Genomic DNA, 22,208 nt, shown 5'->3' with positions numbered 1-22,208 from the left:
GGGGGGCTCTCCCGGGCTCACAGCGTCCCGCGGGGCCGGCTCCGGGGCCGGGGCCGGGGCTCAGGCCGGGGCCGAGCCCGGGCGGCGGGAGGCTGGGGCCGCATGCCGGTCTTAGCGGGGAGTAGGTATCAAGAAGAGCGCCGCTTGCGCCATCTTGCACCCACCGCGGCGATCTGTCAGCCGCGCCCGGGGTGCGCGCTCCGCACTCCGCCCGCGCCCGCACCGCCCTCCTCCTCTGCCCGCCGCCCCCCTCCCTTCCCCTCCCCCAGCCCCTTCTCCCCGGAGGCCGGGTCTGGGGAACAAAAGAGCCGGCGAGCGCTTTAAGCGGCCGGACATTCCCGGCTGCGCAGCGGACGCGCCCCCTGCGCTTTGAACTGCAGCGGGAGCAGCCGGCGCCGACCTGGGCTGCGGCCGGGTATCCGCTCCTCGTGGCCGGTCCGGACTTGAGGATCTGGGAAAGTGAAGACTGCTAGAGAGGGTCCCGGCTGCGAGAAAACACGCAAAGCCGAGGGGTTTGCTTTCCCCCACTTTCTCTGCGGTGCCCTCTTTCACAATATCCAACTCTCTGTTTTAAAGACAATTCCCTTAAAACTGCTCAAACTTATTAGAGATTCGGCATTCTCTAAGTTCCTTGTCCTTCTTTTCAAGGGATGGGTTATGTAGCTGCAAGACTGGCCTCTCTAGACTGAGGTAAGTTAGGGCACTCCGGTAGATGATGTGGCAAGAGCAACCCCCGCATGATAGTAAGAGCCCATAGAAACCCGAGACCCCACCGGGTTCTCACAGAGTGGTCTGAAACCTGAAGACCACACTATCTCCCGTTAACTTTGCAGATCTATAAGAGCTGACCTGGTAAGCACACTGGAAGTTATGGTCGCCAGCATCTTCTCTTTGCCATGTCTGATGTTTCACATACGGGAAGACTGCTGATGAGAGAGACATTTATATGTTGCCCCATAGTGATCTTGAATCTTGGCCTTTCACTGCTCTGTGCAGCCATATGTTGGGTCCAACTTGATGGGTGAGTCCATCCAAATTATGGAGCACCCACTTAACTTCTGGAAGCGAGAGACTTATAGGTGGCCGTATCTGTCTCACAAAGGTCCTCTCTGGCAGGATTGGACGGTAGGAGTGTACTAGTCTCTCTCACCTCTCATAGCACAGCCTGGCCTTGAATTCACTTTGTAGTAAAGGCTGGGCTTGGATGACTTGCTCCTCTTGCCTCCATCTCCCAAATGTTAGGGTTATAAGTATGTGTCACCATGCCTTGGTACAGGTGAGTAAAGAACTGCAGGTGTGGGACCAGTAGGGAAAGGCACTTGCCACCAAGCCTGACCCACTGAATTCTGTCCTTGGGACCTACATCGTTGAGGGAGAAAGTGAAACCCACAGCAAATTGTCTTCTGCTAGACAGGCAATCGCCAGTAATCCCAGCACTCAGGGAGGCAGAGGCAAGCAGGTCTCTCTGAGTTCGGGGCCAGCCTGGTCTACAAAGAGAGTCCAGGACAGCCAGGGCTACACAGAGAAACCTGACATGAAAAAACAAGCAAACAGGAAGAAGAAGAAAGAAAGAAAAACCAACCCCCTCCCCCGCAAACAAAACAAAACAACAAAAACAAAAAACAAACAATCAGAAGAGCCAAACATAGTAGTCTACGTCTTTAGTTCCAGCACTCAGGAATAAGAGGCAGAAGGATTTCTGTGAATTTGAGACTGGCCTGGTCTACAGAGCTAGTTCCAGGACAGCTAGGGCTACACAGAGAAACCCTGTCTCAAAATTAAGAAAATAAATAAAATTTAAAAACAAAAACAAACAAACAGAGCTGGTCAGTGGTGGTGAACACCTTTAATTTCAGCACTTGGAAGGCAGAGACAGGCAGATCTTTTTGTGAGTTGGAGGCCAGCCTGGTCTACAGAGTGAGTTCCAAGACAGCTAGAGCTGTGACACAGAGAAAACCCTGTCCTGAAAAACCGAAAAGAAGCCAGGCGGTGGTGGTGCATGCCTTTAACCTCAGCACTCCGGAGGCAGAGGCAGGCGGATCTCTGTGAGTTAAAGTGAGTCCAGGACAGCCAAGGCTACACAGAGAAACCCTGTCTTGAAAAAAAAGAAAAAACAACAAACAAAAAAAACCCAGAAAACCTTTAGGCCTCTAGAAATCAGATGCAGATGTCTGCACATAGCCAGGTCTGCATTAAACATGAGCTGAGAAGATAGCGTGGAGCTGCGTGTGCAATGGAAGGGTCAGGAGCAGACACTACAGTCTGCCATTGCCACAAAGGGAAGGGTGGGAGTGAGGCCCCCACAGACGACAGGGAAGGTATAGTAATGGCCTCCTGCAGGCCTTGAATTATCAGCCACCCCTTCTTGGCATGTTCTGGACTCCAGAAAGGTCAAACCGGTGTCCTGAGTTGCTGTCATTTTAAATTCATCTTGACAAGTGTTTAATTCTTCTTTATCACAACCATTGGTCTGAGAGTGATATGCAAATAATGGCTATTCTGACACGTGCAAAATGTGCAGTGTCTCTCCATACGATCTGTCAATCAACTCTGAGCCTGGCCCACCAGCCACTTTGGGGGTGGTCCTGGGCATGGCAGCCTCTGTTGGCTCATAATTCCTTCCAGTGAAAACGCACTTTCTAGGCTCCTTAAAGATATCAGCAAAGGATCCCGGGCATGGTGGCGTATGCCTTTAATCCTAGCACTTGGGAGGCAGAGGCAGGCAAATCGCTGAGTTCGAGGCCAGCCTGGTCTACAAAGCAAGTCCAGGACAGAGAGACCCTGCCTTGAAACACCAAAAGGAAAAAAAAAAATTTTTTTTTTTCCAGCAAAGGGCAGCTGTCAGTTGTGATCCTGAGAAGTGTGGAGTTCGGGTCTAAGCCGGGAGATTCATGAGACTGTGTACACACTAAGAGGAAGCAGGGTAAGCCTAAGAATGCATTGATAGCAGGTGCACCCAGGTCAGCTATGAATGCGGCTCAGCACATCTGTGGACAGCAGTGCATGTGACAATTTCAAAAGGATGGCAGGGGGCCTGGTACACTCTTCCAACCTCTTCCTGCCCAGTCATGCATGTGACACACATGTCTACATGCAGGCAAACACCCATTACACACTCTAGGTAAGTTCTCAATCACACAATGAGGTTTTCATCCCTCTTTCTTTGTTTTTGCTTTTGTTTGGTTTGGTTTTGATTTTGGTTTTTCCAGTTTTCAAGACATGGTTTCTCTGTGTATCCTTGGCTGTCCTGGACTCACTTTGTAGACCAGGCTGGCCTCAAGCTCACAGCGATCCACCTGCCTCTGCCTAAGTGTTGGGGTTACAGGTGTGTACCACTGTGCCCAGCTCTACTTCCCCCTCTTCTTAACTTGATGCTTTTGTTTTTGTTTTATGTATGTGTCTGCATGAGGCAGTGTCTAGGTGTGTATGCTTGTGTGTTTCTTGTTTTCTTTTTCTTTTTTTTTTTTTTTCTTCCCCCTGGTTTTTTGAGATAGGGTCTCGCTGTGTAGCCTTGGCTGTCCTGGACTTGCTTTGTAGACCAGGCTGGCCTCCAACTCACAGCAATCCCCCTGCCTCTGCCTCCTGAGTGCTGGGATTAAAGGTGTGCCGCCACCACCTGGTTGAGGCTTTAGTTGTTTTTTTGTTTTGTTTTGTTTTTGAGACAGGGTCTGTGTAGCCTTGGCTGTCCTGGACTCGCTTTGTAGACCAGGCTGGCCTTGAACTCACAGAGATCCACCTGCTTCTGCCTCTGGAGTGCTAGGATTAAAGGCACATGCCACCACGCCTGGCCCTGGTTTTGTTTGTTTGTTTTTTCTTTGGGCCCATGTCCTCTTTGCTCTCAAAATTTACTGTTTCCCATCTTGGCAGGGCCAGGTAGACTGCAGAAATGCTGGTCACTTGGCTCCCTAAAGGACGCAACGTGAGGGAGGGATAGCTCAGCTGTTGCCACTGTTTACTGCTCTTGCAGAGGACCCTGATTGGGTTCTCAGTGCTCACATTGTATGGCTCACAATGACTGGAAACTCTCGTTCCAGGGTATCTGAAGCACTCTAGCCTCTGTGAGCACCTACATGAACACATAAACACACACACACACACACACACACACACACACACACACACACACCTATTTAAAGAAAAGTTTAAAAAAAGAGAGCAATATGTCTGGAAAATAGTTTATTAATTCATTATAGGAACAGATACATAATCAATGCCTTAGTATAACACTAAAGAATATCATATTTGTAAGGAAGAAACATGATGCTGGAAAATGCAATTAAATAATACAACATAAACTAAGTACAGGTGAATAAGTGAGCACATTAAGTATTGAGTACACTTGTCATGCTTCGAGAAAAGCACGATTTTTAAATGAGACTCAAAAGAACTTAAGGCATCCATGGCAAGCGACAAAGGGATTAATACCCTGTAGTCTTTTCTAATGAAACCTGCTGCTACAAAGAAACAACCCTAACACTCCGCAGTTACTCAGAACCCAAACCATAGAGAGCACTAGTGAGTAACGGCTACTTTCTTATCAACTGTGAGTTATAGGCAGATACTAGATTTATTACTTATTTGCTTTTGAGAAACAATTTTCCATCCAACCTAATGGGTTATAAATTGTCTCATTTGCAGCTATTTAATTTAAACCAGAACCTCAGTGCTTGTTAAACAAGAACATGAGAAATGACTATGTGAAACCTACTGTTAAAACCGGCTATTTCATTTGAGTCAAGGACAGGAAAATATAACCAGCAAAATAAAATGAGGCTTTTGACCTTCAGAGCAATGAAGAAACACACAGTGGTGTTGGCTGTGCCCACTCTGAATGCTATAGAAGTAGAGTTCAAGTGACAATCCTGTCTTTAACGAGATACAAAGCCAACATTAATAATCTTTAGTGTTATAGGCTGGCTGAAGAAGGGGGGAGGAGGACATGTAGGTGAGGTGTCAAACGTGAGTGACACACGAGGGTAATAAACACAGATGCTTTCAGGGGCTGAGGAGGCTGCAACTCTGCTGAAAGACATTAATCCCCCCTCCCCAAAAAAAAGACTGGTTATTTCTAATTGGCCCAGAAGCCAGAGTTAACACTTGATGTACTGGCCAGTTAAAAAAAAAAAGATCTGCAGTGCACTCTGCATGGTTGAGGTGAGTAATCAAATAGATGGCATTGCTTTCATGACCCAGCAACTAAAAGTCAGGGTTGTCCCCAGGTGGTAAGATGATTTGGGGATTTGACTTAAAGAAAACCAAACCAAAACGAACCAGCCACCCTTTTCCTGTGCGAAGACTTCCCTTCCAGCATCATGGAGGAAACTCTTTGTCACTCTGAATCCAGCCAGGTTCAAGTCTCGAGGGTCAGGATGCTGAGTGGCAGCAGCTCATGAGCCTCCCTTCCCCTCCCCCGCTTCAGCCTCAGCTTCAGCCAGGACTGGAGGGCAAAAGCTCGCACTCACTTCTCTGTGCAGATGGGGGGCAGTTGTTTCATCCAGCCTCCCTGTTTCCCCTCCCTGCCCCTTCTCAAGGCGTCCCTGGCGCGGCCTGGAATCATCTCTTCCGTAGAAGACCTTCTCATCTCCATACCAAGGATGTAGCAGCTGGGGATGCCGGGTCTTCTCCAGATCTGCCTGGAGTGGGTCATCTGCTCAGGAAGGCGGTTGCCAGGGGGAGCCGTGGGGACCCAGGGGTCACGCTATGGTCTGAAGCAGACATGAGGTAGTCCTGTTGTTAGGGAAGGGTGCATAGGTTGAATTCGGGGACCGAACACATGACACAAAGACAAGCATGGGAGACAGAACAAGAAACAACAGTGAGGAAATAAGAGGCATCGAAAGAAAGGGAAGGGCCCCAGGCTGAGGGAGAGAGGTGACAGGAAACAGATCCATGGAACAAAGGAAGGGGCGCAGAAGAGGCGACAGGGAGAAAAGATTTCCCAAACCAGGCACTTCCCAAATTACAAAATTAGGTACAGAGTTGTTCAAAGGAGCTGAGCTGGGCTCACCCAGCCATCTGGGCCTTAGAAGGCCGGAGGGATGACAGAGGGCCGTGCTGCTGTGGGTGTAGGCCTGCGGAGTTGACTGGCACTCCATTCGCCCCAGCTGACAGCAGAGGGGCTGGGGCTGTCTTTGTAGACACGGCACTGGAGACACTCTCAGAGTGTAATAAAAGGCTGGGTGACAGGGCTATGGCTCAAAGCGCTGCCACCAATCACTGTTATGCCATCCTGCCACGGAGGATCAATTAGGCCACAGTGACTGCTACATAGGATGAGATTTCCCAGCTCAACCAGCACACACATGTGACTTCTCACATGTCCATCACATGGAGCCGTGTCTCAAGTCCTTCCAGTATCACAGATGTGGTGCTGAATACGGGGGAGCAAGTAAAGTTCTCCCCCACCCCAGCCAAAGCATCCTAAGAGGTTCCAAAAGGCTTGTTGAATCTCGTGCACACACGTGTGGCCGTGCATGCCAGTCCCTGTGCCAGATCAGCCTCTTGCTCAGGAGAGCTGAGCAGAGGAGTCTGGGGCCCTGGGGAGGCTTGGGCTCACTGCTAGAGGGCACAAGGCTTTGGGCTGGCAGCTTTTCCCAGGGCATCCTCTATGGCAGTGCTAGGCTGGAGGTCTGGGCAGGAGCAGAAGGCACTGGCTGCCTCTGGCAAGCAGGTGAGCCTCTCCCGCCCAGTGGTTGCCTGTTCACACCCTTCCAGCTCCCTGCCCAGACAGTCTGCTCCTTCAGACAGATCCACAATGCCGGAGGTGGAAGGCAGAGCCTCTGCAGGCGGGGGTTCCTCGGCCTCCAGGTCTTGGAGGTGGAGGTCAGGACATCCTTTGGACGCACCAAAGTCGGAGTGGACAATGACCTCAGCCTCCACCTGATTCCTACAGGCTGAGGGCGGCTTCTTCCTCTCGTTGTTCTGGCAGAGCAGAGCACAAAAAGTTAGGCGAGCAGTGCTGAAAATGGTCTTCAGAAAAACATTCAACGTATGTGAGGTGGACACAAGCACTGTCCCAACCAAGACGATGCTCAGGCCCTGGCAAAGGCGTGAAATACAGAACTGCACCGGTTTGCTCTTATTCGGGGTACCAGAAAGTACTAGACACAGGACCCCCATGAAGAGCGGGAAGGGCTGAACACATCTGAGGGGTTAGGCCACCTTGAGGTACTCTATAACTCTATTGCTGGCCACTTAGGTCCAGGTAAAGAACGAACTGTTCCCAAACTGGCTGTCCTGACACTTCACTCTCCTTTGGAAGCTAAAAGGTCTTCTGAAGGAATACAGTTCTGTCCCTGGAAAGGCTTAGGGGCCCATCTCTCCTGCCTCCGTTCCTCTTGTGACACAACACTGACCTTGATGGCGTCATACACCAGAGCTTGAAGCAACAGTGTCTGCCCAGTTCCGGCTGGAGGTAGCAGGGCACGGGTCAGAGCTGGCCTAGGACCACCACCCTGGGGCAGCTCACAGCCTGCCCAGGAGCCTGGCCAACTCGGCCCCGCTGGCTGAGCCCAGGAGATCTGCAGAGAAGGAAGAAGACACTAGGGACATGCAAGGCCCAGACCTGTGGACCCCTGTTATCCCCAGACAGGTTCCACGCTAAAGCCCCTCCCTGAGACAGGGGTAGGAACTGAGGTCAGGAACATAGAAAGGACAGACAACACTTGATGTGCAAACCCTGAAGCTCCCGAGACTCTTTTTTCCCCCCTTTTTTTAAAGATTTATTTATTTATTTATTTGATATAGACGAATGGTCTATCTGTGTGTACCCCTGAGTGCCAGCAGAGGGCATCAGATCCCATTATAGATAACTGTGAGCCACCATGAGGTTGCCAGGAATTGAACTCAGGACCTCTGGAAAAGCAGACAGTGTTCTTAACCTCTGAGCCATCTCTCCAGCTGTCTCCCCTGCCCCCGCAGAGTCTTATCACAGAAGTGGGAGGAGAAAAGGGAGAACAACTGCCCACTTGATCAGGGGTGTGCCACCACTGCAGCTACCAAGGGACCTGGCTTACCAGGCCTCACGTATCCTGGGCCCAGCCCTACTAGGCCACAGCCAAAGTAACCAGCCTCTTTCCCCCCATATTAGCTTAGGGAGGAGAGACCTGAGCTCTCTGAGCAAAGACAGCTCTGAGGCCCTCCCAGGAGGGATGGACGGCTTTCTCTAGCTGATTCAGAGCCTGATGTGTATCTCACAGCCAGAAGCTGTGCTCTGGCGCCACCTGGTGTTTGGTTTGGGAATGGGTCCGTGTGAGACGACCTACAGAGATTCCAGTCTCACCTTTCTCTTGGAGTGACCCCGGCAATCTGAACTGCTGCCACCCATAAGGCTGTGCACTTCAGCCTTGTCTTCCACATCCGAGGGAGGTGGAGACCAATCCTGAGGGCGGGGATGCACGAGGGACTCCAACTCATGGGCAGCAGGGAGACTGGGGGGCCCAAGCCGAGCTCTTGAGTACAGTGCTGGGTTCCCAGGGGAGGCCGTGGAGGACAGTCCCGGGAGGGCTTCCCTGCAAGCAACAGGAAAAAGCTATGGGTCAGACAAAAGTGGATTTGGTTTCCTGGAGTGATGTGTGCAACCAGAAAGGAAGGAGTACAGCCCATCCAGCCTGACCCCTCAAATGGCAAGCCGCTGGAATCTATGACGGAAACATACAGGTAGCTCTGGCCTCTTCTTGCTGAGGTGGGACTCCCCTAAGTTTATCCCACATTCTCACGAGAACAGCGCCCCAATCCTTCATCTCAAAATCCTAATAAATGAATTATTGACTTGTTTTAGTGCTACTGAGGGCAGCACACATCCTCAGACACGCTGGGCAAACTCCACCCCATCTCCATAGTCCTAACTTTAATGAGGATCGAGGAGCAGCAGGGATGCCTACACGCCTTTGTCCACTCTGCAACCCTCTCTGGTAGCCCTCTTAGTCTCGATGGTTCCCTGGTTCACCTGCGGGAGCTTCGTCGTAGGCCGGCACACATGCAGGCCAAGAGGCAGAGAAGACCCAGGCAGACTCCCACAACGATGCCTGTGACAGAGTGCACATCCAAGGAGTCTGGTGGGGAGGAGAACACAGCAATTCAAGAGCAGAAGGGCACAGTGCTTGGGACTTCTGCAGACAGCCGGCTAGCTTCAGTCTCGCCCTTTAGGATGCTCACTTCCCTCCCCCACCACTTCCCCGACCCCATACACGTCCTGTTTGAGACATTGTTTCTCTGTGTAGCCCTGGCTGTATGGAACTCACTCCCTAGACCAGACTGGCCTTGAACTCAGATTTGCCTGTCTCTGCCACCCAAGTGCTGGTATCAAAGGTGCGTACTACCACACCTGGCTTGGAAGCTCACTCCCTTCTGACTGGAGAGTAGAAAGCCACAGGGCCTCACTGGGCCTCCATACAGAGCCCACCGTGGTCTTCCCTGATCCACACCACTTGCCTCACCTCGCAAAAGCGGACTTTACAGAATCAGCTTTTTGGTGAAGCAGTCTCCCACCTGCCAACGAGGGCTTTTGTGGTGTATATATGTACAGCCTAGAAGGGCTCGGCATGTGGTGTGTACACACACGTGTGGGGAGGTCCGTGTATGCTGTGTGGCAGAGGTCCACATCCAGTGGCTGCTTCCCTCTCAGCCCCAGAGATGTTCTCTCAGCTTCCTCAGCTGGGATACAGCACAAGCAGCCACATGCAGCTTTTACACAGATGCTTAGAATTGGAACTCAGATCCCTGTGTTTGGATGGCAGCATCTTACTAAGTGGGCATCTCTTTGGTCCTGTGTGTGGTTAATGCCCTGTTGGCCCCATCTTCATATCATATGTAATTACATACAAAATCATGTGCAATGATTCTCAATAAGGAGCCCTGGTTCTTATTTTGTATATATTTTTTTGTTTTTGTTTTTTGTTTTGTTTTGTTTTCCGAGACAGGGTCTCTCTGTGTTAAGCTTTGGCTGTTCTGGACTTGCTTTGTAGATCAGGCTGGCCTCGAACTCACAGGGATCCACTTGCCTCTGCCTCTGGAGTGCTGGGATTAAAGGCGTGCGCCACCACGCCTGGCTTGTATCTTGATTGAACCGGTGAGTTTCTATCTATCCTGCAGTCTACTCTGCTTCACAAACTTCCTGAGCTCACCAAGCCAATCCTCCAAGCAAAGCAAGATCCCCCAAGAAACCATCTCTCTGATGTCCTCCGACCTTCATATGTGCACTGTGCTCCCCCCCCAATTATAAATAAAAGACCTCTCAAAGCTATGACAGTTCCTCTAGCAAGCTGTCACTGCCCCACCTCCACCCTACTTCCCTAGGCTCCAAATTCAAGAAAATGCAGTTTCCAGAAGGAAAGGCCTTGGCAGCCAATGCAGGGCCTTGGGCCCCGGGTTGCCCCAAGGGCCTCCTCCCTCCTGCCTGGTACCTACCTGAGAATGTCTCCTGGAGAGTGATCACATCCTGCAATCTGGAAAAGGGCCCAGGCCCCACCTCTGTGCGGGCCCCCATCTTGAAGAAGTACCGGGTGTCACTCTCCAGGCCATGTACCTCTGCACTGAAGATGTTTCCTGTGGGGGAGGGGGGGAGCGGAGGGAGAGCACAGTGGCAGGGAGAACGGAGTGAGGCGGGAGGCCAAAGCGGCACTGGCGAGCCAACTTTGCACCGGGACCCGCAGCTTCTGCCTCCAATCCCAGAAGGCCTCAGAACATTCTCAAGACTAACGAAGTCACCTGAGAGGGGGCAAGGGCAAGGAGGCCGGGGCGGGCATCCTTACCCTCTGTGGTGAGCAGCGTCCACTGGTGCTCTGGCTGGGTGTGGTTATTGCTGTAAAGAATGAGATACTGCAGGATCTCACCGTTGGGCTCCGTCGGGGGACACCAGTGTAGCCTAACGGTGGATGGTGTCAGGGGACTCAGGCGCAGGTCAGAAGGTGGGGTTGAAGGCCCTGCAGCACAGGGGAGGCGGGCGAAGAGTCAAGAGACGCAGTCCCCCAGCTAAGGGGTAGAGAATGCGGGTACGGCCTCCCCTTCTTCCTCCTTACTGGGCTCAGCAGACTGTGGCACGCGTGCGGAGAGGGCTGTGGATACTCACGGTCAGGCAGGGTGGAGCGCTCTACGACGGAGCCAAAAGGCCCATCTATATCCACACCGTGGGACTGTACAGCAAACTCATACTTGGTGAACGGCTTCAGCCCGCCAATGAGGATGTCTTCTCCGGAGCTTCCCGAGGGAAGGGATAGAGACAGGATTCAAGCCAGGTAGAAGGCCAGGCTAAGCCCTGCCTCCAGCCAGGCCCCACCCTGGAGGAAGCAGGCCCTTGGGGCCACAGACCTCCCGTCCTACACACACCCAGGCAAGCTACGCACGGATATACGCTACTCTGTGTCTAACCTTCAAAGCAGACACTTCTCTTCTTCAGGAAGCCTTCCCGAATTAATCTAAGTTATCCTGTGTCTGGGGGACCAATCACTTTTTTTTAAAATTTTTTTATTATTAATTTACTCTTGTTACATCTCAATGGTTATCCCATCCCTTGTGTCCTCCATGACCAATCACTTTTTAAGCATCTTTCTTTGGCTTCTATCTGTGCAGCCTTTGACGGGGGTTTTTTTCCCTCAGTCACACCAGCAGCTCCTTAAGCTATCTTCTGCATGGAAGGAGCTCAGGCTCCCAGCAGATGATGGAACTCTCTCGTGCTGCGCCTCACACTCACCAAAAAGTGACCACTCACTCTGTCACAAGGGGCTGGGACCAGACAACTCTCCATTCTTATTGTCACACTCTGGCCAGCAGTCAGGTGAAAGACTTCTGTGTAGATCCTGAGTGTGCCCTTGCTTCCGCAGAGCCTGGTAGTCTATCCCACTCCAACTGCCTCCCCCTTGTCCGTACCTGGTATAGTAGGTGACCAGGGAGGCGTTCCTGAGCCCCCAGGGGCCGAAGCGCACAGTGTAGTTGACAATCTTGACGGTGGTAAAGTCTGGCTTCTTCCACCGGAGCCAGATGGAGGTGGAGCTGTTTGACTCTGCATGGACGTGGGCGGGAGGCAGGGGTGGACCCCTTTGGATAGGCAGGTCTAAAAGGGAAAAATCCAAGTGTGGAGAGAGGGGACGGACACTCACAGTCTCAACAGGCTTCATCTGACTGCCCCCCCCCACCCCGCCCTGCCCACTCCCGCAGGGACTCACTACACAGTAGCCTAGGCTGGCCTGTAAGTAAGTCTCTATCCTCCTGCCTCTGCCTCTCTAGTGCAGGGGTTGTAGCAGTGTGACACCACAAGTGGCATTAGGCCTCTCTTTTCATCCTGAGAGTTGGGTGCATTATTTCCGCTGCAACTGAGGCTCCAAAGAATTGAAGTGATTTTTTTGCTAAGGTCACACATAGAGCGACTGAGAAGGATTGCTGGTGAGACCTGACAGGGAAAGCATGCCATGGCTCCAGAGCCAGGCTACCTTGATTGAAATTACATCTCTGCCACTTGGTAGCTGTGTGACTTTAGAGAAGTTGCAAAACCTCTCTGTGCCTCCATTTCCTGTTCTTATAGGACCTGATGACAGTACCTATGCCTTCAGGGTTTTTTCCTATACATTTATTTATTTAAAATATTTTAAACTCCTTTTTTAAATTTATTTTTTACTTTTTTGGTTTTTCAAAACAGGGTCTTTCTGTGTAGCCTTGGCTGTCCTGGACTCACTTTGTAGACCAGGCTGGCCTTGAACTCACAGCAATCCACCTGCCTCTGCCTCCTGAGTGCTGGGATTACAGTCGTGCACCACCATGCTTGGCTTTCATGGGAGTTCTTATGAGGTTAAATTAGTTATGCTTACAAAGCAGGTAGAAAAGTATCTAGTATAGTGTATACTATTTGGTGACAAATGTTTATTAGATAAGCATAAAATAAACTTCAAGAGAGCAGATACTTTATTTGTGTTCCTCATCCTAATTTTCCAGAACAGAGCTGGCACATTGTCGATATTTAGTAAAATATTTGCTGAATTAAAAAAAAAAAAAAAAAAAAAAAAAAAAAGGCCAAACATCATAGAAAAAAAAAAAAAGAAAGAAAGAGAGAGAGAGAAAAAAAAAAAAACTAACTGGAATTAGAACCCAGGTTTCACCCCATGTGGTGGCACAAGCCTTTAATTCCAGCACTCAGGAAGCAGAAGCAAGCGTATCTCTGTGAGTTTGAGGCCAACCTTGTCTACAAAGAAAGTCCAGGACAGTCAGGGCTACACAGAGAAACCCTGTCTCAAAAAACAAACAAATACACGAACAAACAAACCTGAACATGAGGATGGATCTCAAGGTGACAAAGCAGGGTCACAGGGCAGCACACACATCACCAAACCCTTCCCTGGGAGCCAGGGCTCCTGGCCCTAGCTAGTCTGGGTTTTATGAGGCCTTAGATGAGTCCCTTTGTTTCTTTGGCCCTTGTGACACTGTGACAGGATATTTTCACCTATAGAGTTTGCTTTCAAGAACTGTGAAATTAGCCCAGTGGGGCACAAGCCTTTAATCCCAGGACTCTGGAGGAAGAGGCAGGTATATCTCTGAACTCGAGGCCAGCCTGGTCTACAGAGCAAGTTCCAGGACAGCCAAAGCTACACAGAGAAATCCTGCCTCTAAAAGCAACAAGAGCTGGGAAATTGCTGGGCGTAGCGGCACACAGCTTTAGTCCCAGTGCTAGGGAGGTAGAGGCAGGTGGGTCTCTTTGAGTTCAAGACCAGCCTGATCTACAGAGGGAATTCCTAGGCAGTCAGAGATGAATAGTGAGACTCTGTCTCAAGAAAAAAACAAAACAAAACAAAATCAACAAACAACCTCCCCAACAAACACTGAGCAGTGAGATGGCTCAGTTTGTAAAAAGGTGCCTGTCACCAAGCCTGAGGCCCTAAATTTCACTCTAGGACCCATGTGGTTGGAGAGAAACAGATTCCTCTCACCCCCAAAGAAATACGATGTAAAGAAAATTAAAAATAAATAAATTTTCAACTGACTATTACCCTCAAACAAACCAACCAACCTTAAAATAGTTTTGACCTTAGCAGAGGGTTGGGCAGAAGCAAAACCCCAGGAGCCTGGGAGGCGGCTCGGCAGTGAAGAGCACTTGCTACTCTTCCAAAGAATCTGGATTTGCCAGGCGTGGTGGCCCACCCACTCAGGAGGCAGAGGCAGTCTATCTCTGTGAGTTCGAGGCCAGCCTGGTCTACAAAGCGAGTCCAGCACAGGCAAGGCTACACAGAGAAACCCTATCTTGAAAAACCAACTCTGAGCTTGATTCCCAGTACACACATGGCAGCTCCCAACTGACTGTCACTCCAGTCCCAGGTGATTTGGAGCCCTTCGTTGGCCTGGAGGAAGACCAAGAACACATGTGGAGCACAGATATACACGCAGGCAAAAGCACTCATACACATAAAAATATTTTTTTAGATAAACCATAAAAATATTCTCCCTGCTTAAGAATTAAGGGATAGTGCTGGAGAGATGGCTCAGAGATTAAAAGCACTGGCTGCTCTCCCAAAGGTCCTGAGTTAAATTCCAGGAACTATATGGTGGCTCACAACCATCTATAATGAGATCTGGTGCCCTCTTCTGGCATTCAGTGTATATGCAGGCAGAATGTTATATACATAATAAATAAATCTTTCCTCCCCCCCCCCCCGCCCCCCGCCCCCAGAGTATCTCTGTGTAGCCTTGGCTGTCCTAGACTTGCTTTGTAGATTAGGCTGGCCTCAAACTCACAGCGATCCGCCTGCCTCTGCCTCCCCAGTGCTGGGATTACAAGCATGAGCCACCACCCCTGGCTAAATAAGTAAATCTTAAAAAAAAAAAAAATATGGCATAATCTGATGGATCCTGTGGTATAGATGGGTGTGATTTTTAAAACTGTCTACAGGTTTAACATTGGAACCAGAAATCACTCATCAGACAAGGTGTTCCTCATTTGCTCTGCTTTGCTTGAGAATAAAGGGTGCCTTCTGACAGCAGAAGGGCTCCTACCCAGGAGGGTGGGCTGGGTGGCTGTGGCACACACTGTCTGAGGGCTGGTAAGGAAAAAGGAAGCTCTGAGCCAAGCCCCCCCCCCCCCCCCCCCCCCCGCCTCCCCCTCACCTGGCGTGGGCGCCTTCTCCGTCTTGCCCTTCCACACAGCAGCGTAGCCGTCCTCGTGTTTGTTGAAAGCTACCAGCTTGACCTCGTACAGCCTGCCAGGGACTGGAGAAGGCCAAGAGGGTCACTCTCCCCGCACCCCGCTTGCCTGGAGCACGTGACCCTCCCAAGCCCCGGCCCGCTCACCTAGCTGGGTCAGCTCATATTGCTTTACTTTCTTCTTGAGCCGCACGGGTCCCACGTCCCAAGCCTGGTCTCCACGGCCCCCCGGGGAGCGGTCACCGTCTGTCTCCTCATCTGTCCCCACCTCACGCCAGTAGAGTTTGTATCCAGAGATCTGGGTTGGCTGAGGGGGCGGCTGCCATGACACCACCAGGGACTCCATCTTTGCCCTCACTTTCAATTCTGCAGGGGCAAAGGGGACTGGGGGCAGAGGAAGGTGATGGGGACAGGAGGAGGAGAACGAGGTGTGAGGTTGTCAGGAAGGGGGGGCCAGTGCTGGCCAGGAGCGAGGCACAGCGTAGCTTTGTGCCCACTGTTCCACTCTGTCACCACCCGGTGGGTCTGAGCTTGCATCTTAGCTGTACGGGAGCATGTTGCGTGCACACAGAACAGGGGCGCTTCTATGCAGGCCAGCTGTTGGGGAACAGGGGCTCCTGCAGGTCTCTTGCAAGAGTAAATACAGGCAAAGGGCTATTGAGGCCATGAAGGTCTGGGACCATTAGCGTGGGAAGCCATACTTGGAGCTTAAGATTAGAGGGCTGGCTATAATGTCAGACAGCTTCTTTTTCTTTTCTTTTCTTTCTTTCTTTCTTTCTTTTTTCCTGAGACAGAGTTTCTCTGTGTAGCCTTAGCTGTCCTGGACTCGCTTTGTAGACCAGGCTGGCCTTGAACTCACAGTGACCCACCTGCCTCTGCCTCCCGAGTGCTGGGATTACAGGCGTGCGCCACCACACCTGGCTTGTCAGACACTTTCAAACACTGTATATATATCTTAATTTCTTAAAGTATTTAATTTATTTATTTAGTCAGAGTTGTGGGCTCATTTCTTTCCTTCCAGTATACAAACTCTGAACTCCTGAAAAGGAGCAAGCCCTTTACTAGGCTGCCCTTGCATATTTTTACTTCATTCTTATAATTCTATAATCCAGGTTTATATATGTATATGTTATTTATTTTATGTGCATTGGTGTTTTGTCTGCAGTATATCTATGTGAGGGTGTCAGATTCCCTCAGGCTGGACAGACAATTATGAGCGGCCATGTGGGTGCTGGGAGTTGAACCCTGGTCCTCTGGAAGACCAGCCAGTGCTCTTAACTGCAATGCCATCTCTCCAGCCCCAATACAGGTTTGTTTGTTTGGTTGGTTGGTTTTAAATAATTTATTCAGATTACATCCCGACTGTTATCCCCTCACTTGTATCTTCCCGTCCCCACCTTTTGTTTGTTTGTTTAAAGCTATTATCTTCATTTTACAGATAGAAACTGAGCTCATAAAGTCAACTAACTTGCCCAGTGTCTGAATATGGTAGCCAAATCGTAGACATTTAATCACTCTATTCTTAGGGTTCTTGGCAAAGCCAGCTACTATTTAATGGGTTCCTTCCGTTCTTTGAAACAGAGTTCCATGCATCCTCGGCTGGCCCCAGGCTCACTATGTAGGTGAGGCAGACCTTGAACATCTGGTCCTTCGCTAAGTTTACGCAGTTCTGGGGGTCAAACCTAGGTCTTTGTGTGTGCTAGGCAAACTCTCTACCATATGAGCCATGCACTCAACCCAGGGAGCTCCTATTCTGTGCATTAATACATTACTAAGCCTGCTGCCACCCGTTGGTAGGGAAGACGTTTTAGAGTCATGAGTGGATTGTCAAAGTCACAGAGTAAACAGGGAGCTATCTGAGCCCAGTCCTTCACTCCCACACCCAGGCCTCCCTGGTGCATCAGGTGTGTGTGTGTGTGTGCAGGGGTTGGGGGACAGAGGGTGGCAATAACTGGTCTGTGCTGGGGGGTGGCCCAGGTTCCAAGGGCACAGAACCCCTGTACCCACTGTCCAGTCTGCCCCTGTAGCTCCGTACCATGGGTCTGGTTGTGCACACCGGGTGTCCTGTGCTGCACCCACTGGGAAGGGACTCCATAGCCGGCCCCAGTGCCGGCTGAAATCCGGACTCGGTACACCTTGTTTGGCTGAAGCGAGTTTAACGTAAGTTGTGTCTCATTTCCGGGCACTTCAGTGGAGAAAACCTGATCTTCTGGGACAAAAAAAGGATAGGCTACTGGGTGTCCTTCATTGGGGACCATGATCTTTAAACTTATCACACTGACTCTTCCGTGTCAGGTGTCTGAGGTACTCTGGGCACTCATGCCCCAGCATGGAAGCAGGCCCCATGCCTCCAAGGGAAGCCCACTGGCCTTGGTTCAACAGAGAAAGTCCAAAGCACAATCTTCTTTCTTCTCCCCAACGACAGATAGTACCCACCCCTTGTCCAAGCCTGAGGACTGGCCCAGTGAGCCCCAGAGGGTCCTCTGTCTCCATCTCCCCTGTGCTGGGATGACAAGCAGGCGTCACCACCATGCCAGGCTTTTTTTTTTTTTAAACACATGAGGTCTGGGATTGAACTCAGGTCCTTAGGCTTGCACGAATACTTTCCACATTGAACTACCTCTCTAGTCTCCCCTTTCCCGATGCTCCTCCTGGACCCCGCATCTGGTGGAGAACCCCCGCCCCCCGACAACTCCACACTGCCCCAGCTCCACTCACCTTCCTTTCCCAAACCGTACTCTATCCTGTACTTCGCCACCCGCCCGTTGCTCAGGCTGGAGGGCAGGGGCAGCCATGCCACCCTGATGTCCGAGGGGTTGGGGCTGGCCAGGGTAAGCTGGGGTGCTGCGCTGGGGACTGAGACAGAACAACATTGACATGAGCTACGCTCCGCCGGCGGCGGCAGTGGCGGCGGCGGGGAAGGGGAGGTCAGGGACGGTCAGAGACTTGCCCACGTCACACAGCAAGTCAGAAGCAGGCCCAGGATCTGAGGGAGGAAAGGGAGCCTCTCAGGGGAGCCCCAAGCTGGCGAATGAGGAGACATCCTTCCTACCCCAAGGCTGGCAGACAGTGTGGCCCAGAAGCTTTTATAGCCAAGGGTTGGATGGTACATGGGTGTTAGGACAAAGAGCTGCACGATACAGGGACTTACAAGAGGTGGGCTCTAGTCCCAGCTGTCCTACTGACCTTGGGCAAGTCACTTTCATTTTCTGAGCCTCAGTTTCCCCATTTTACACTGGGAAGAAGAACCTCTGCCTACTCCTTTACAGGGCACAGCAGATTATCACAAGGCAGGGAAGAGGGCCTTAGGGCACACTGTCACTGTGTGGGAGCATCTCTGTGTCCCAGGCCACTGCAGGTTCGCCTGTCCTACCGTCATCCAGTGTATGCACCAGGGCTGGGCTGGAGGTGCGGCTGGCCCCTAGCTGGGAGTAGGCCACCACGTAGAATTCATAATCCGTGTTGGGTTCCAGGTCCCGAACCTGCAGCTCTGTGGTGTCATTGTTTACTGCAAACTGGTACTCCACGTTGTCCACTCCTGAAGTGGTGGCATGGGGGACAAAGGAACTGTCACAGCCCACACCTTGTCTAACTAGCTCCAGTCTGTCTGGGGATCCTACTGGGCTATGTGTAGCAAAATCATTGCAGATGATCTAGGGTGAAGGAGATAAACGTCTTTGCCGTCTAGTCTACCCGTTGTATTAATTCCAGAAAAGGTCAGGAAGTTCCCTGCGCTGTCTAATTGAAATAGCTCTTACTGCAGATAGATACTTGGGATGAAAGATGATGACATCATTAGCCTTGTAAAGAGAAGCATCTTCTGGGGGTGTGGTGGGGGAAGAGTGTGTGTGCACCAAGAACTCTACGGCTAGACCGCCTAGCAGGATGGCCTCCCATCCTTTCCCGCCACCTGCAGAAGTCACCACTAAGGCAATCCTTCAGTCATCTAACCCGGGCTCGCCCTAATTGGGGTCCCTTGGTCATGAGTAGACATACCCCTTGCCTTTTGGTAGTGAAGGGAGAAGCCAATGATTTGCTCGCTGTGCAGCTCAGGCCGCTCCCAGGCCACCAGTACAACCGAGCTGCTCAGAGGTGTGGCCGTGACCCGAGTTGGGGCGCTGGGCAGCCCCTCGCGCACCACCACCGCCAGGGGCGCAGCCGCACACGCGGTTCCCGCACTGTTTTCAGCTACGCACTGGTAGTAGCCGGCGTCTTGCAGGCCGATCTGAGTGATGACCAAGCTGCCGCCACCGCCCTGCACCTTGACGCGCCCGTTGGGTCGCAACGGGGCCCCGTCGTGCAGCCAGCGCAGAGCCGGCTGTGGCTCCCCGGACGCTCGACACACGAAGCGCGCGGTGCTGGCCCGTGTCCGCGACAGTGCCTCCGGCGCCTGCGAGATGGCAGGGGCCGCTGGGGGCAGGAGAGAGACTCTGAAAAGAGGATCCATTCCTCCCCAAATGTTCCATCACCGCGCCCCTAGCCTCTTTCTGAGGTCATCACCCGGGCCCAGCCCGGGTCCACTTGCCTACCCGCTCGCCCTGGGCTAGTCGCCTCTTCCTGTGCTCAGCAGATTTCCAGTTCTTGAGTCCTAGGCTCTAACTTCCCTCCCTCCTCCCCAGTGCCTCGTTTACCCAGCAGATACTCAAGGTTGTTGTTTGTTGTTGTTGTTGTTTCTCGAAACAGGGTTTCTCTGTTTATGGCTGTCCTGGAACTCTTTGTAGAACTCACATCGATCTGCCTGCCTCTGCCTCCCGAGTGCACGACAAAGTCTTTTGTAGCCCACACTGGCCTTGAATGTCTGATCCCCCTGCCTGACCATCACCCCAGCTGCTCTTGTTTGTTTGATTGGTTGATTAATAAATTTGTTTTGAAATAGGCTTTTTACCCTCTAGCTGGCCTTAACTCTTTTGCTGGGGCTGGCATCGAACTCATATTCCTGACACAGCTTTCCAAACGCTACCACGATACCACGTATAGATTCTGGCCCCAAGGCTTCACACCCCTCAGACCGTTCCAGTACCTCCTTCCATAACTCCATCCCACTCCTGCTCCCCCACTCTCTCATTCCCCATCACCCAAGTCAGGCCTTACACACCCCTTTCTCCTCCATCCTGTAGCCACCAAGTCCAGTACTCCAACAGTGACCATTAGTAAATAAATTCTTCCCTCACGTCATCCCTCTCCGCGTTTCATCTTCTAGGATCGCCTACCCCCCCCCCCAACACCCACCCGTCCTTAGTGTCCCACAGTTCCAGCACTCACCCAACACTCGGAGCTCGGCGGCAGCAGTGGCGAAGTCGCGGGTGCGGGGCTTGTTGGCCCGGCAGACATAGACACCAGAGTGCTGGGGCTGTGCGCTGGCAATGAGTAGATTGGTCCGGCCCAGAACGATGACATCCGTGGAGATTGGCTTCCCATCTGGTGACAGAAAAGGAGCAGGCTGAAGGGGGATGCTGTACGCCTGCCCTCTTTTCCTGCGAGGATCCCACTATGCTTTGCCCCACCCCCCTGCAAAGCAGCACCACAGTCACTGGATTGAATGCTAGTTCCTTCTGGTCCTAGTCCTGTAACTCTCATCCCTAGATAGAAAGGCAGATGGGCCGGGCGTGGTAGCACATGCCTTTAATCCCAGCACTTGAAAGGCAGAAGCAGGCGGATCACTGTGAGTTCGAGGCCAGCTTGGTCTATAAAGCGAGTCCAGGAAAGGCAAGGCTACACAGAGAAACCCTGTCTCAAAACAAACAAACAACAAACCCAACAACAAAAAAGGCAGATGAGAAGTGGGTGAACAGTGATTAAATGGCCTCTGTCTCTCCTTGTATTTTTAAAAGATAGATTATTTATTATGAATACAGTGCTCTGCCTGTATGTACACCTGCAGGCCATAAGAGGGCACCAGATCACACTACAGATGGTTGTGAGCCACCATGTGGTTGCTAGAAATTGAACTCAGGACCATCTGGAGGAACAGTCAGTACTCTTAACCTCTGAGCCATCTTTCCAGCCCTCGCTCTCATTTTTCAAGACAGGGTTTCTCTGGGTAGCTCTGGCTGTAAACCAAGGTGGCCTGGAAGTCAAAGATCCTGCCCCACCTCTCTAGTGCTAGGATTAAAGGCATGCGTGACTACACCCGGCTCTCCTTCAGAGGACAGCTTTGTGGAGTCAATGCTCTCCTTTCATCTTTAGGTAGAAGCTCCTGAGTTGGAGCCTGTGAGATACTGAACTTCCCCTCCCAGCCCCCCTCCCACCCACCCCCCTCCAGTCTCCTCCTTCTCTTTCCTCTGTACTCACCCTGTCGGACCCAGGACACAAAAGGCGTGGGGTCAGCAGAGGCCACGCACTCCATCACTACACTCTGTCCAGACACCACCGTGGTGTTCTCCGGGGCTGCCACAATGATCACATCCTGGCCCCTGGGAGCCTCCAAGGACCCTGTCGAGAAGATAAGAGGACAGAGTCAGCCTGCCACCTGCTGCTCCTGAAATGCCTGAGGCAGGTGAACAGGGGCATCATGGTTCCTTCTGTCAGAAGAGGAAAAAGGCTGCCAAGCTCAGCAGAGCTGTGCGGGTGTGTGTGCGGGTGTGTGTGTGTGTGTGTGTGTGTGTGTGTGTGTGTGTGTGTGTGCGTGTGCTTAGAGCTCTTTCTCTTGGAGCCAGAAGGATGCTCTCCGACACAAAAGAAACCCCAGAATTACTGGGCAGATCACACACCCACACCCATACTTCCCTTCCAAATCCAGCCCACCAGCATCTGCCTTGGATGCAGCACTCAGTCCTAGATCACACACAGCCTATAAGGCGTTGTGTGAGCTAGGCAGATCCCTTCCCCACGGGCCTCGGGGTTCTACGTGTAAAAGCAAAAGCTGGGCTCCAGTTTTTAGCTAGGAAGCTTCGAGCTGTGTTTCTGTGCCAGATACTCTCTCTCCCCCTGCGGCAGAACGGTGAACACCTTGTTTGTCCAGCAGGGGGAGGCAGAGATCCAGTCCCCGAGAGAGCTCAAAGACCGCCCTGAGAGGCCCTGGGACCAGAGGATGCGAGGAGCGGAGAGGAGGGACGGCCCAAGTGAGTACGACCTTGGGGAAAGCTTGC

The 22,208-nt window shown here is 51.8% G+C and overlaps 2 protein-coding genes across 2 annotated transcripts in view; both read right to left on the bottom strand.

Moving 5' to 3' along the window:
* The window catches only part of Igdcc3 (immunoglobulin superfamily DCC subclass member 3), a 45,983-nt gene extending 45,879 nt beyond the window's left edge, over positions 1-104 (bottom strand). The window contains exon 1 of the mRNA XM_051155745.1: positions 22-104. Coding sequence (XP_051011702.1) covers positions 22-104 — 83 coding nt within the window. The remainder of the gene's footprint in view (positions 1-21) is intronic.
* Positions 105-5,932: 5,828 nt separating this feature from the next.
* Positions 5,933-22,208, bottom strand: part of Igdcc4 (immunoglobulin superfamily DCC subclass member 4) — a 42,351-nt gene continuing 26,075 nt past the window's right edge. The window contains 17 exon segments of the mRNA XM_051156685.1: positions 5,933-6,600; positions 6,603-6,921; positions 7,356-7,520; positions 8,282-8,510; positions 8,948-9,053; positions 10,408-10,545; positions 10,752-10,922; positions 11,069-11,196; positions 11,866-12,049; positions 15,085-15,186; positions 15,268-15,504; positions 17,156-17,329; positions 17,839-17,976; positions 18,494-18,658; positions 19,117-19,530; positions 20,383-20,538; positions 21,412-21,552. Of these exon segments, the coding sequence (XP_051012642.1) occupies positions 6,506-6,600; positions 6,603-6,921; positions 7,356-7,520; positions 8,282-8,510; positions 8,948-9,053; positions 10,408-10,545; positions 10,752-10,922; positions 11,069-11,196; positions 11,866-12,049; positions 15,085-15,186; positions 15,268-15,504; positions 17,156-17,329; positions 17,839-17,976; positions 18,494-18,658; positions 19,117-19,530; positions 20,383-20,538; positions 21,412-21,552 (3,062 nt within the window). The 3' untranslated portion in view covers positions 5,933-6,505.

Source organism: Acomys russatus, chromosome 14 (genome assembly GCF_903995435.1).
Source record: "Acomys russatus chromosome 14, mAcoRus1.1, whole genome shotgun sequence".
NCBI lineage: Eukaryota > Metazoa > Chordata > Mammalia > Rodentia > Muridae > Acomys > Acomys russatus.
This window is presented reverse-complemented; position numbering and strand designations above follow the sequence as displayed.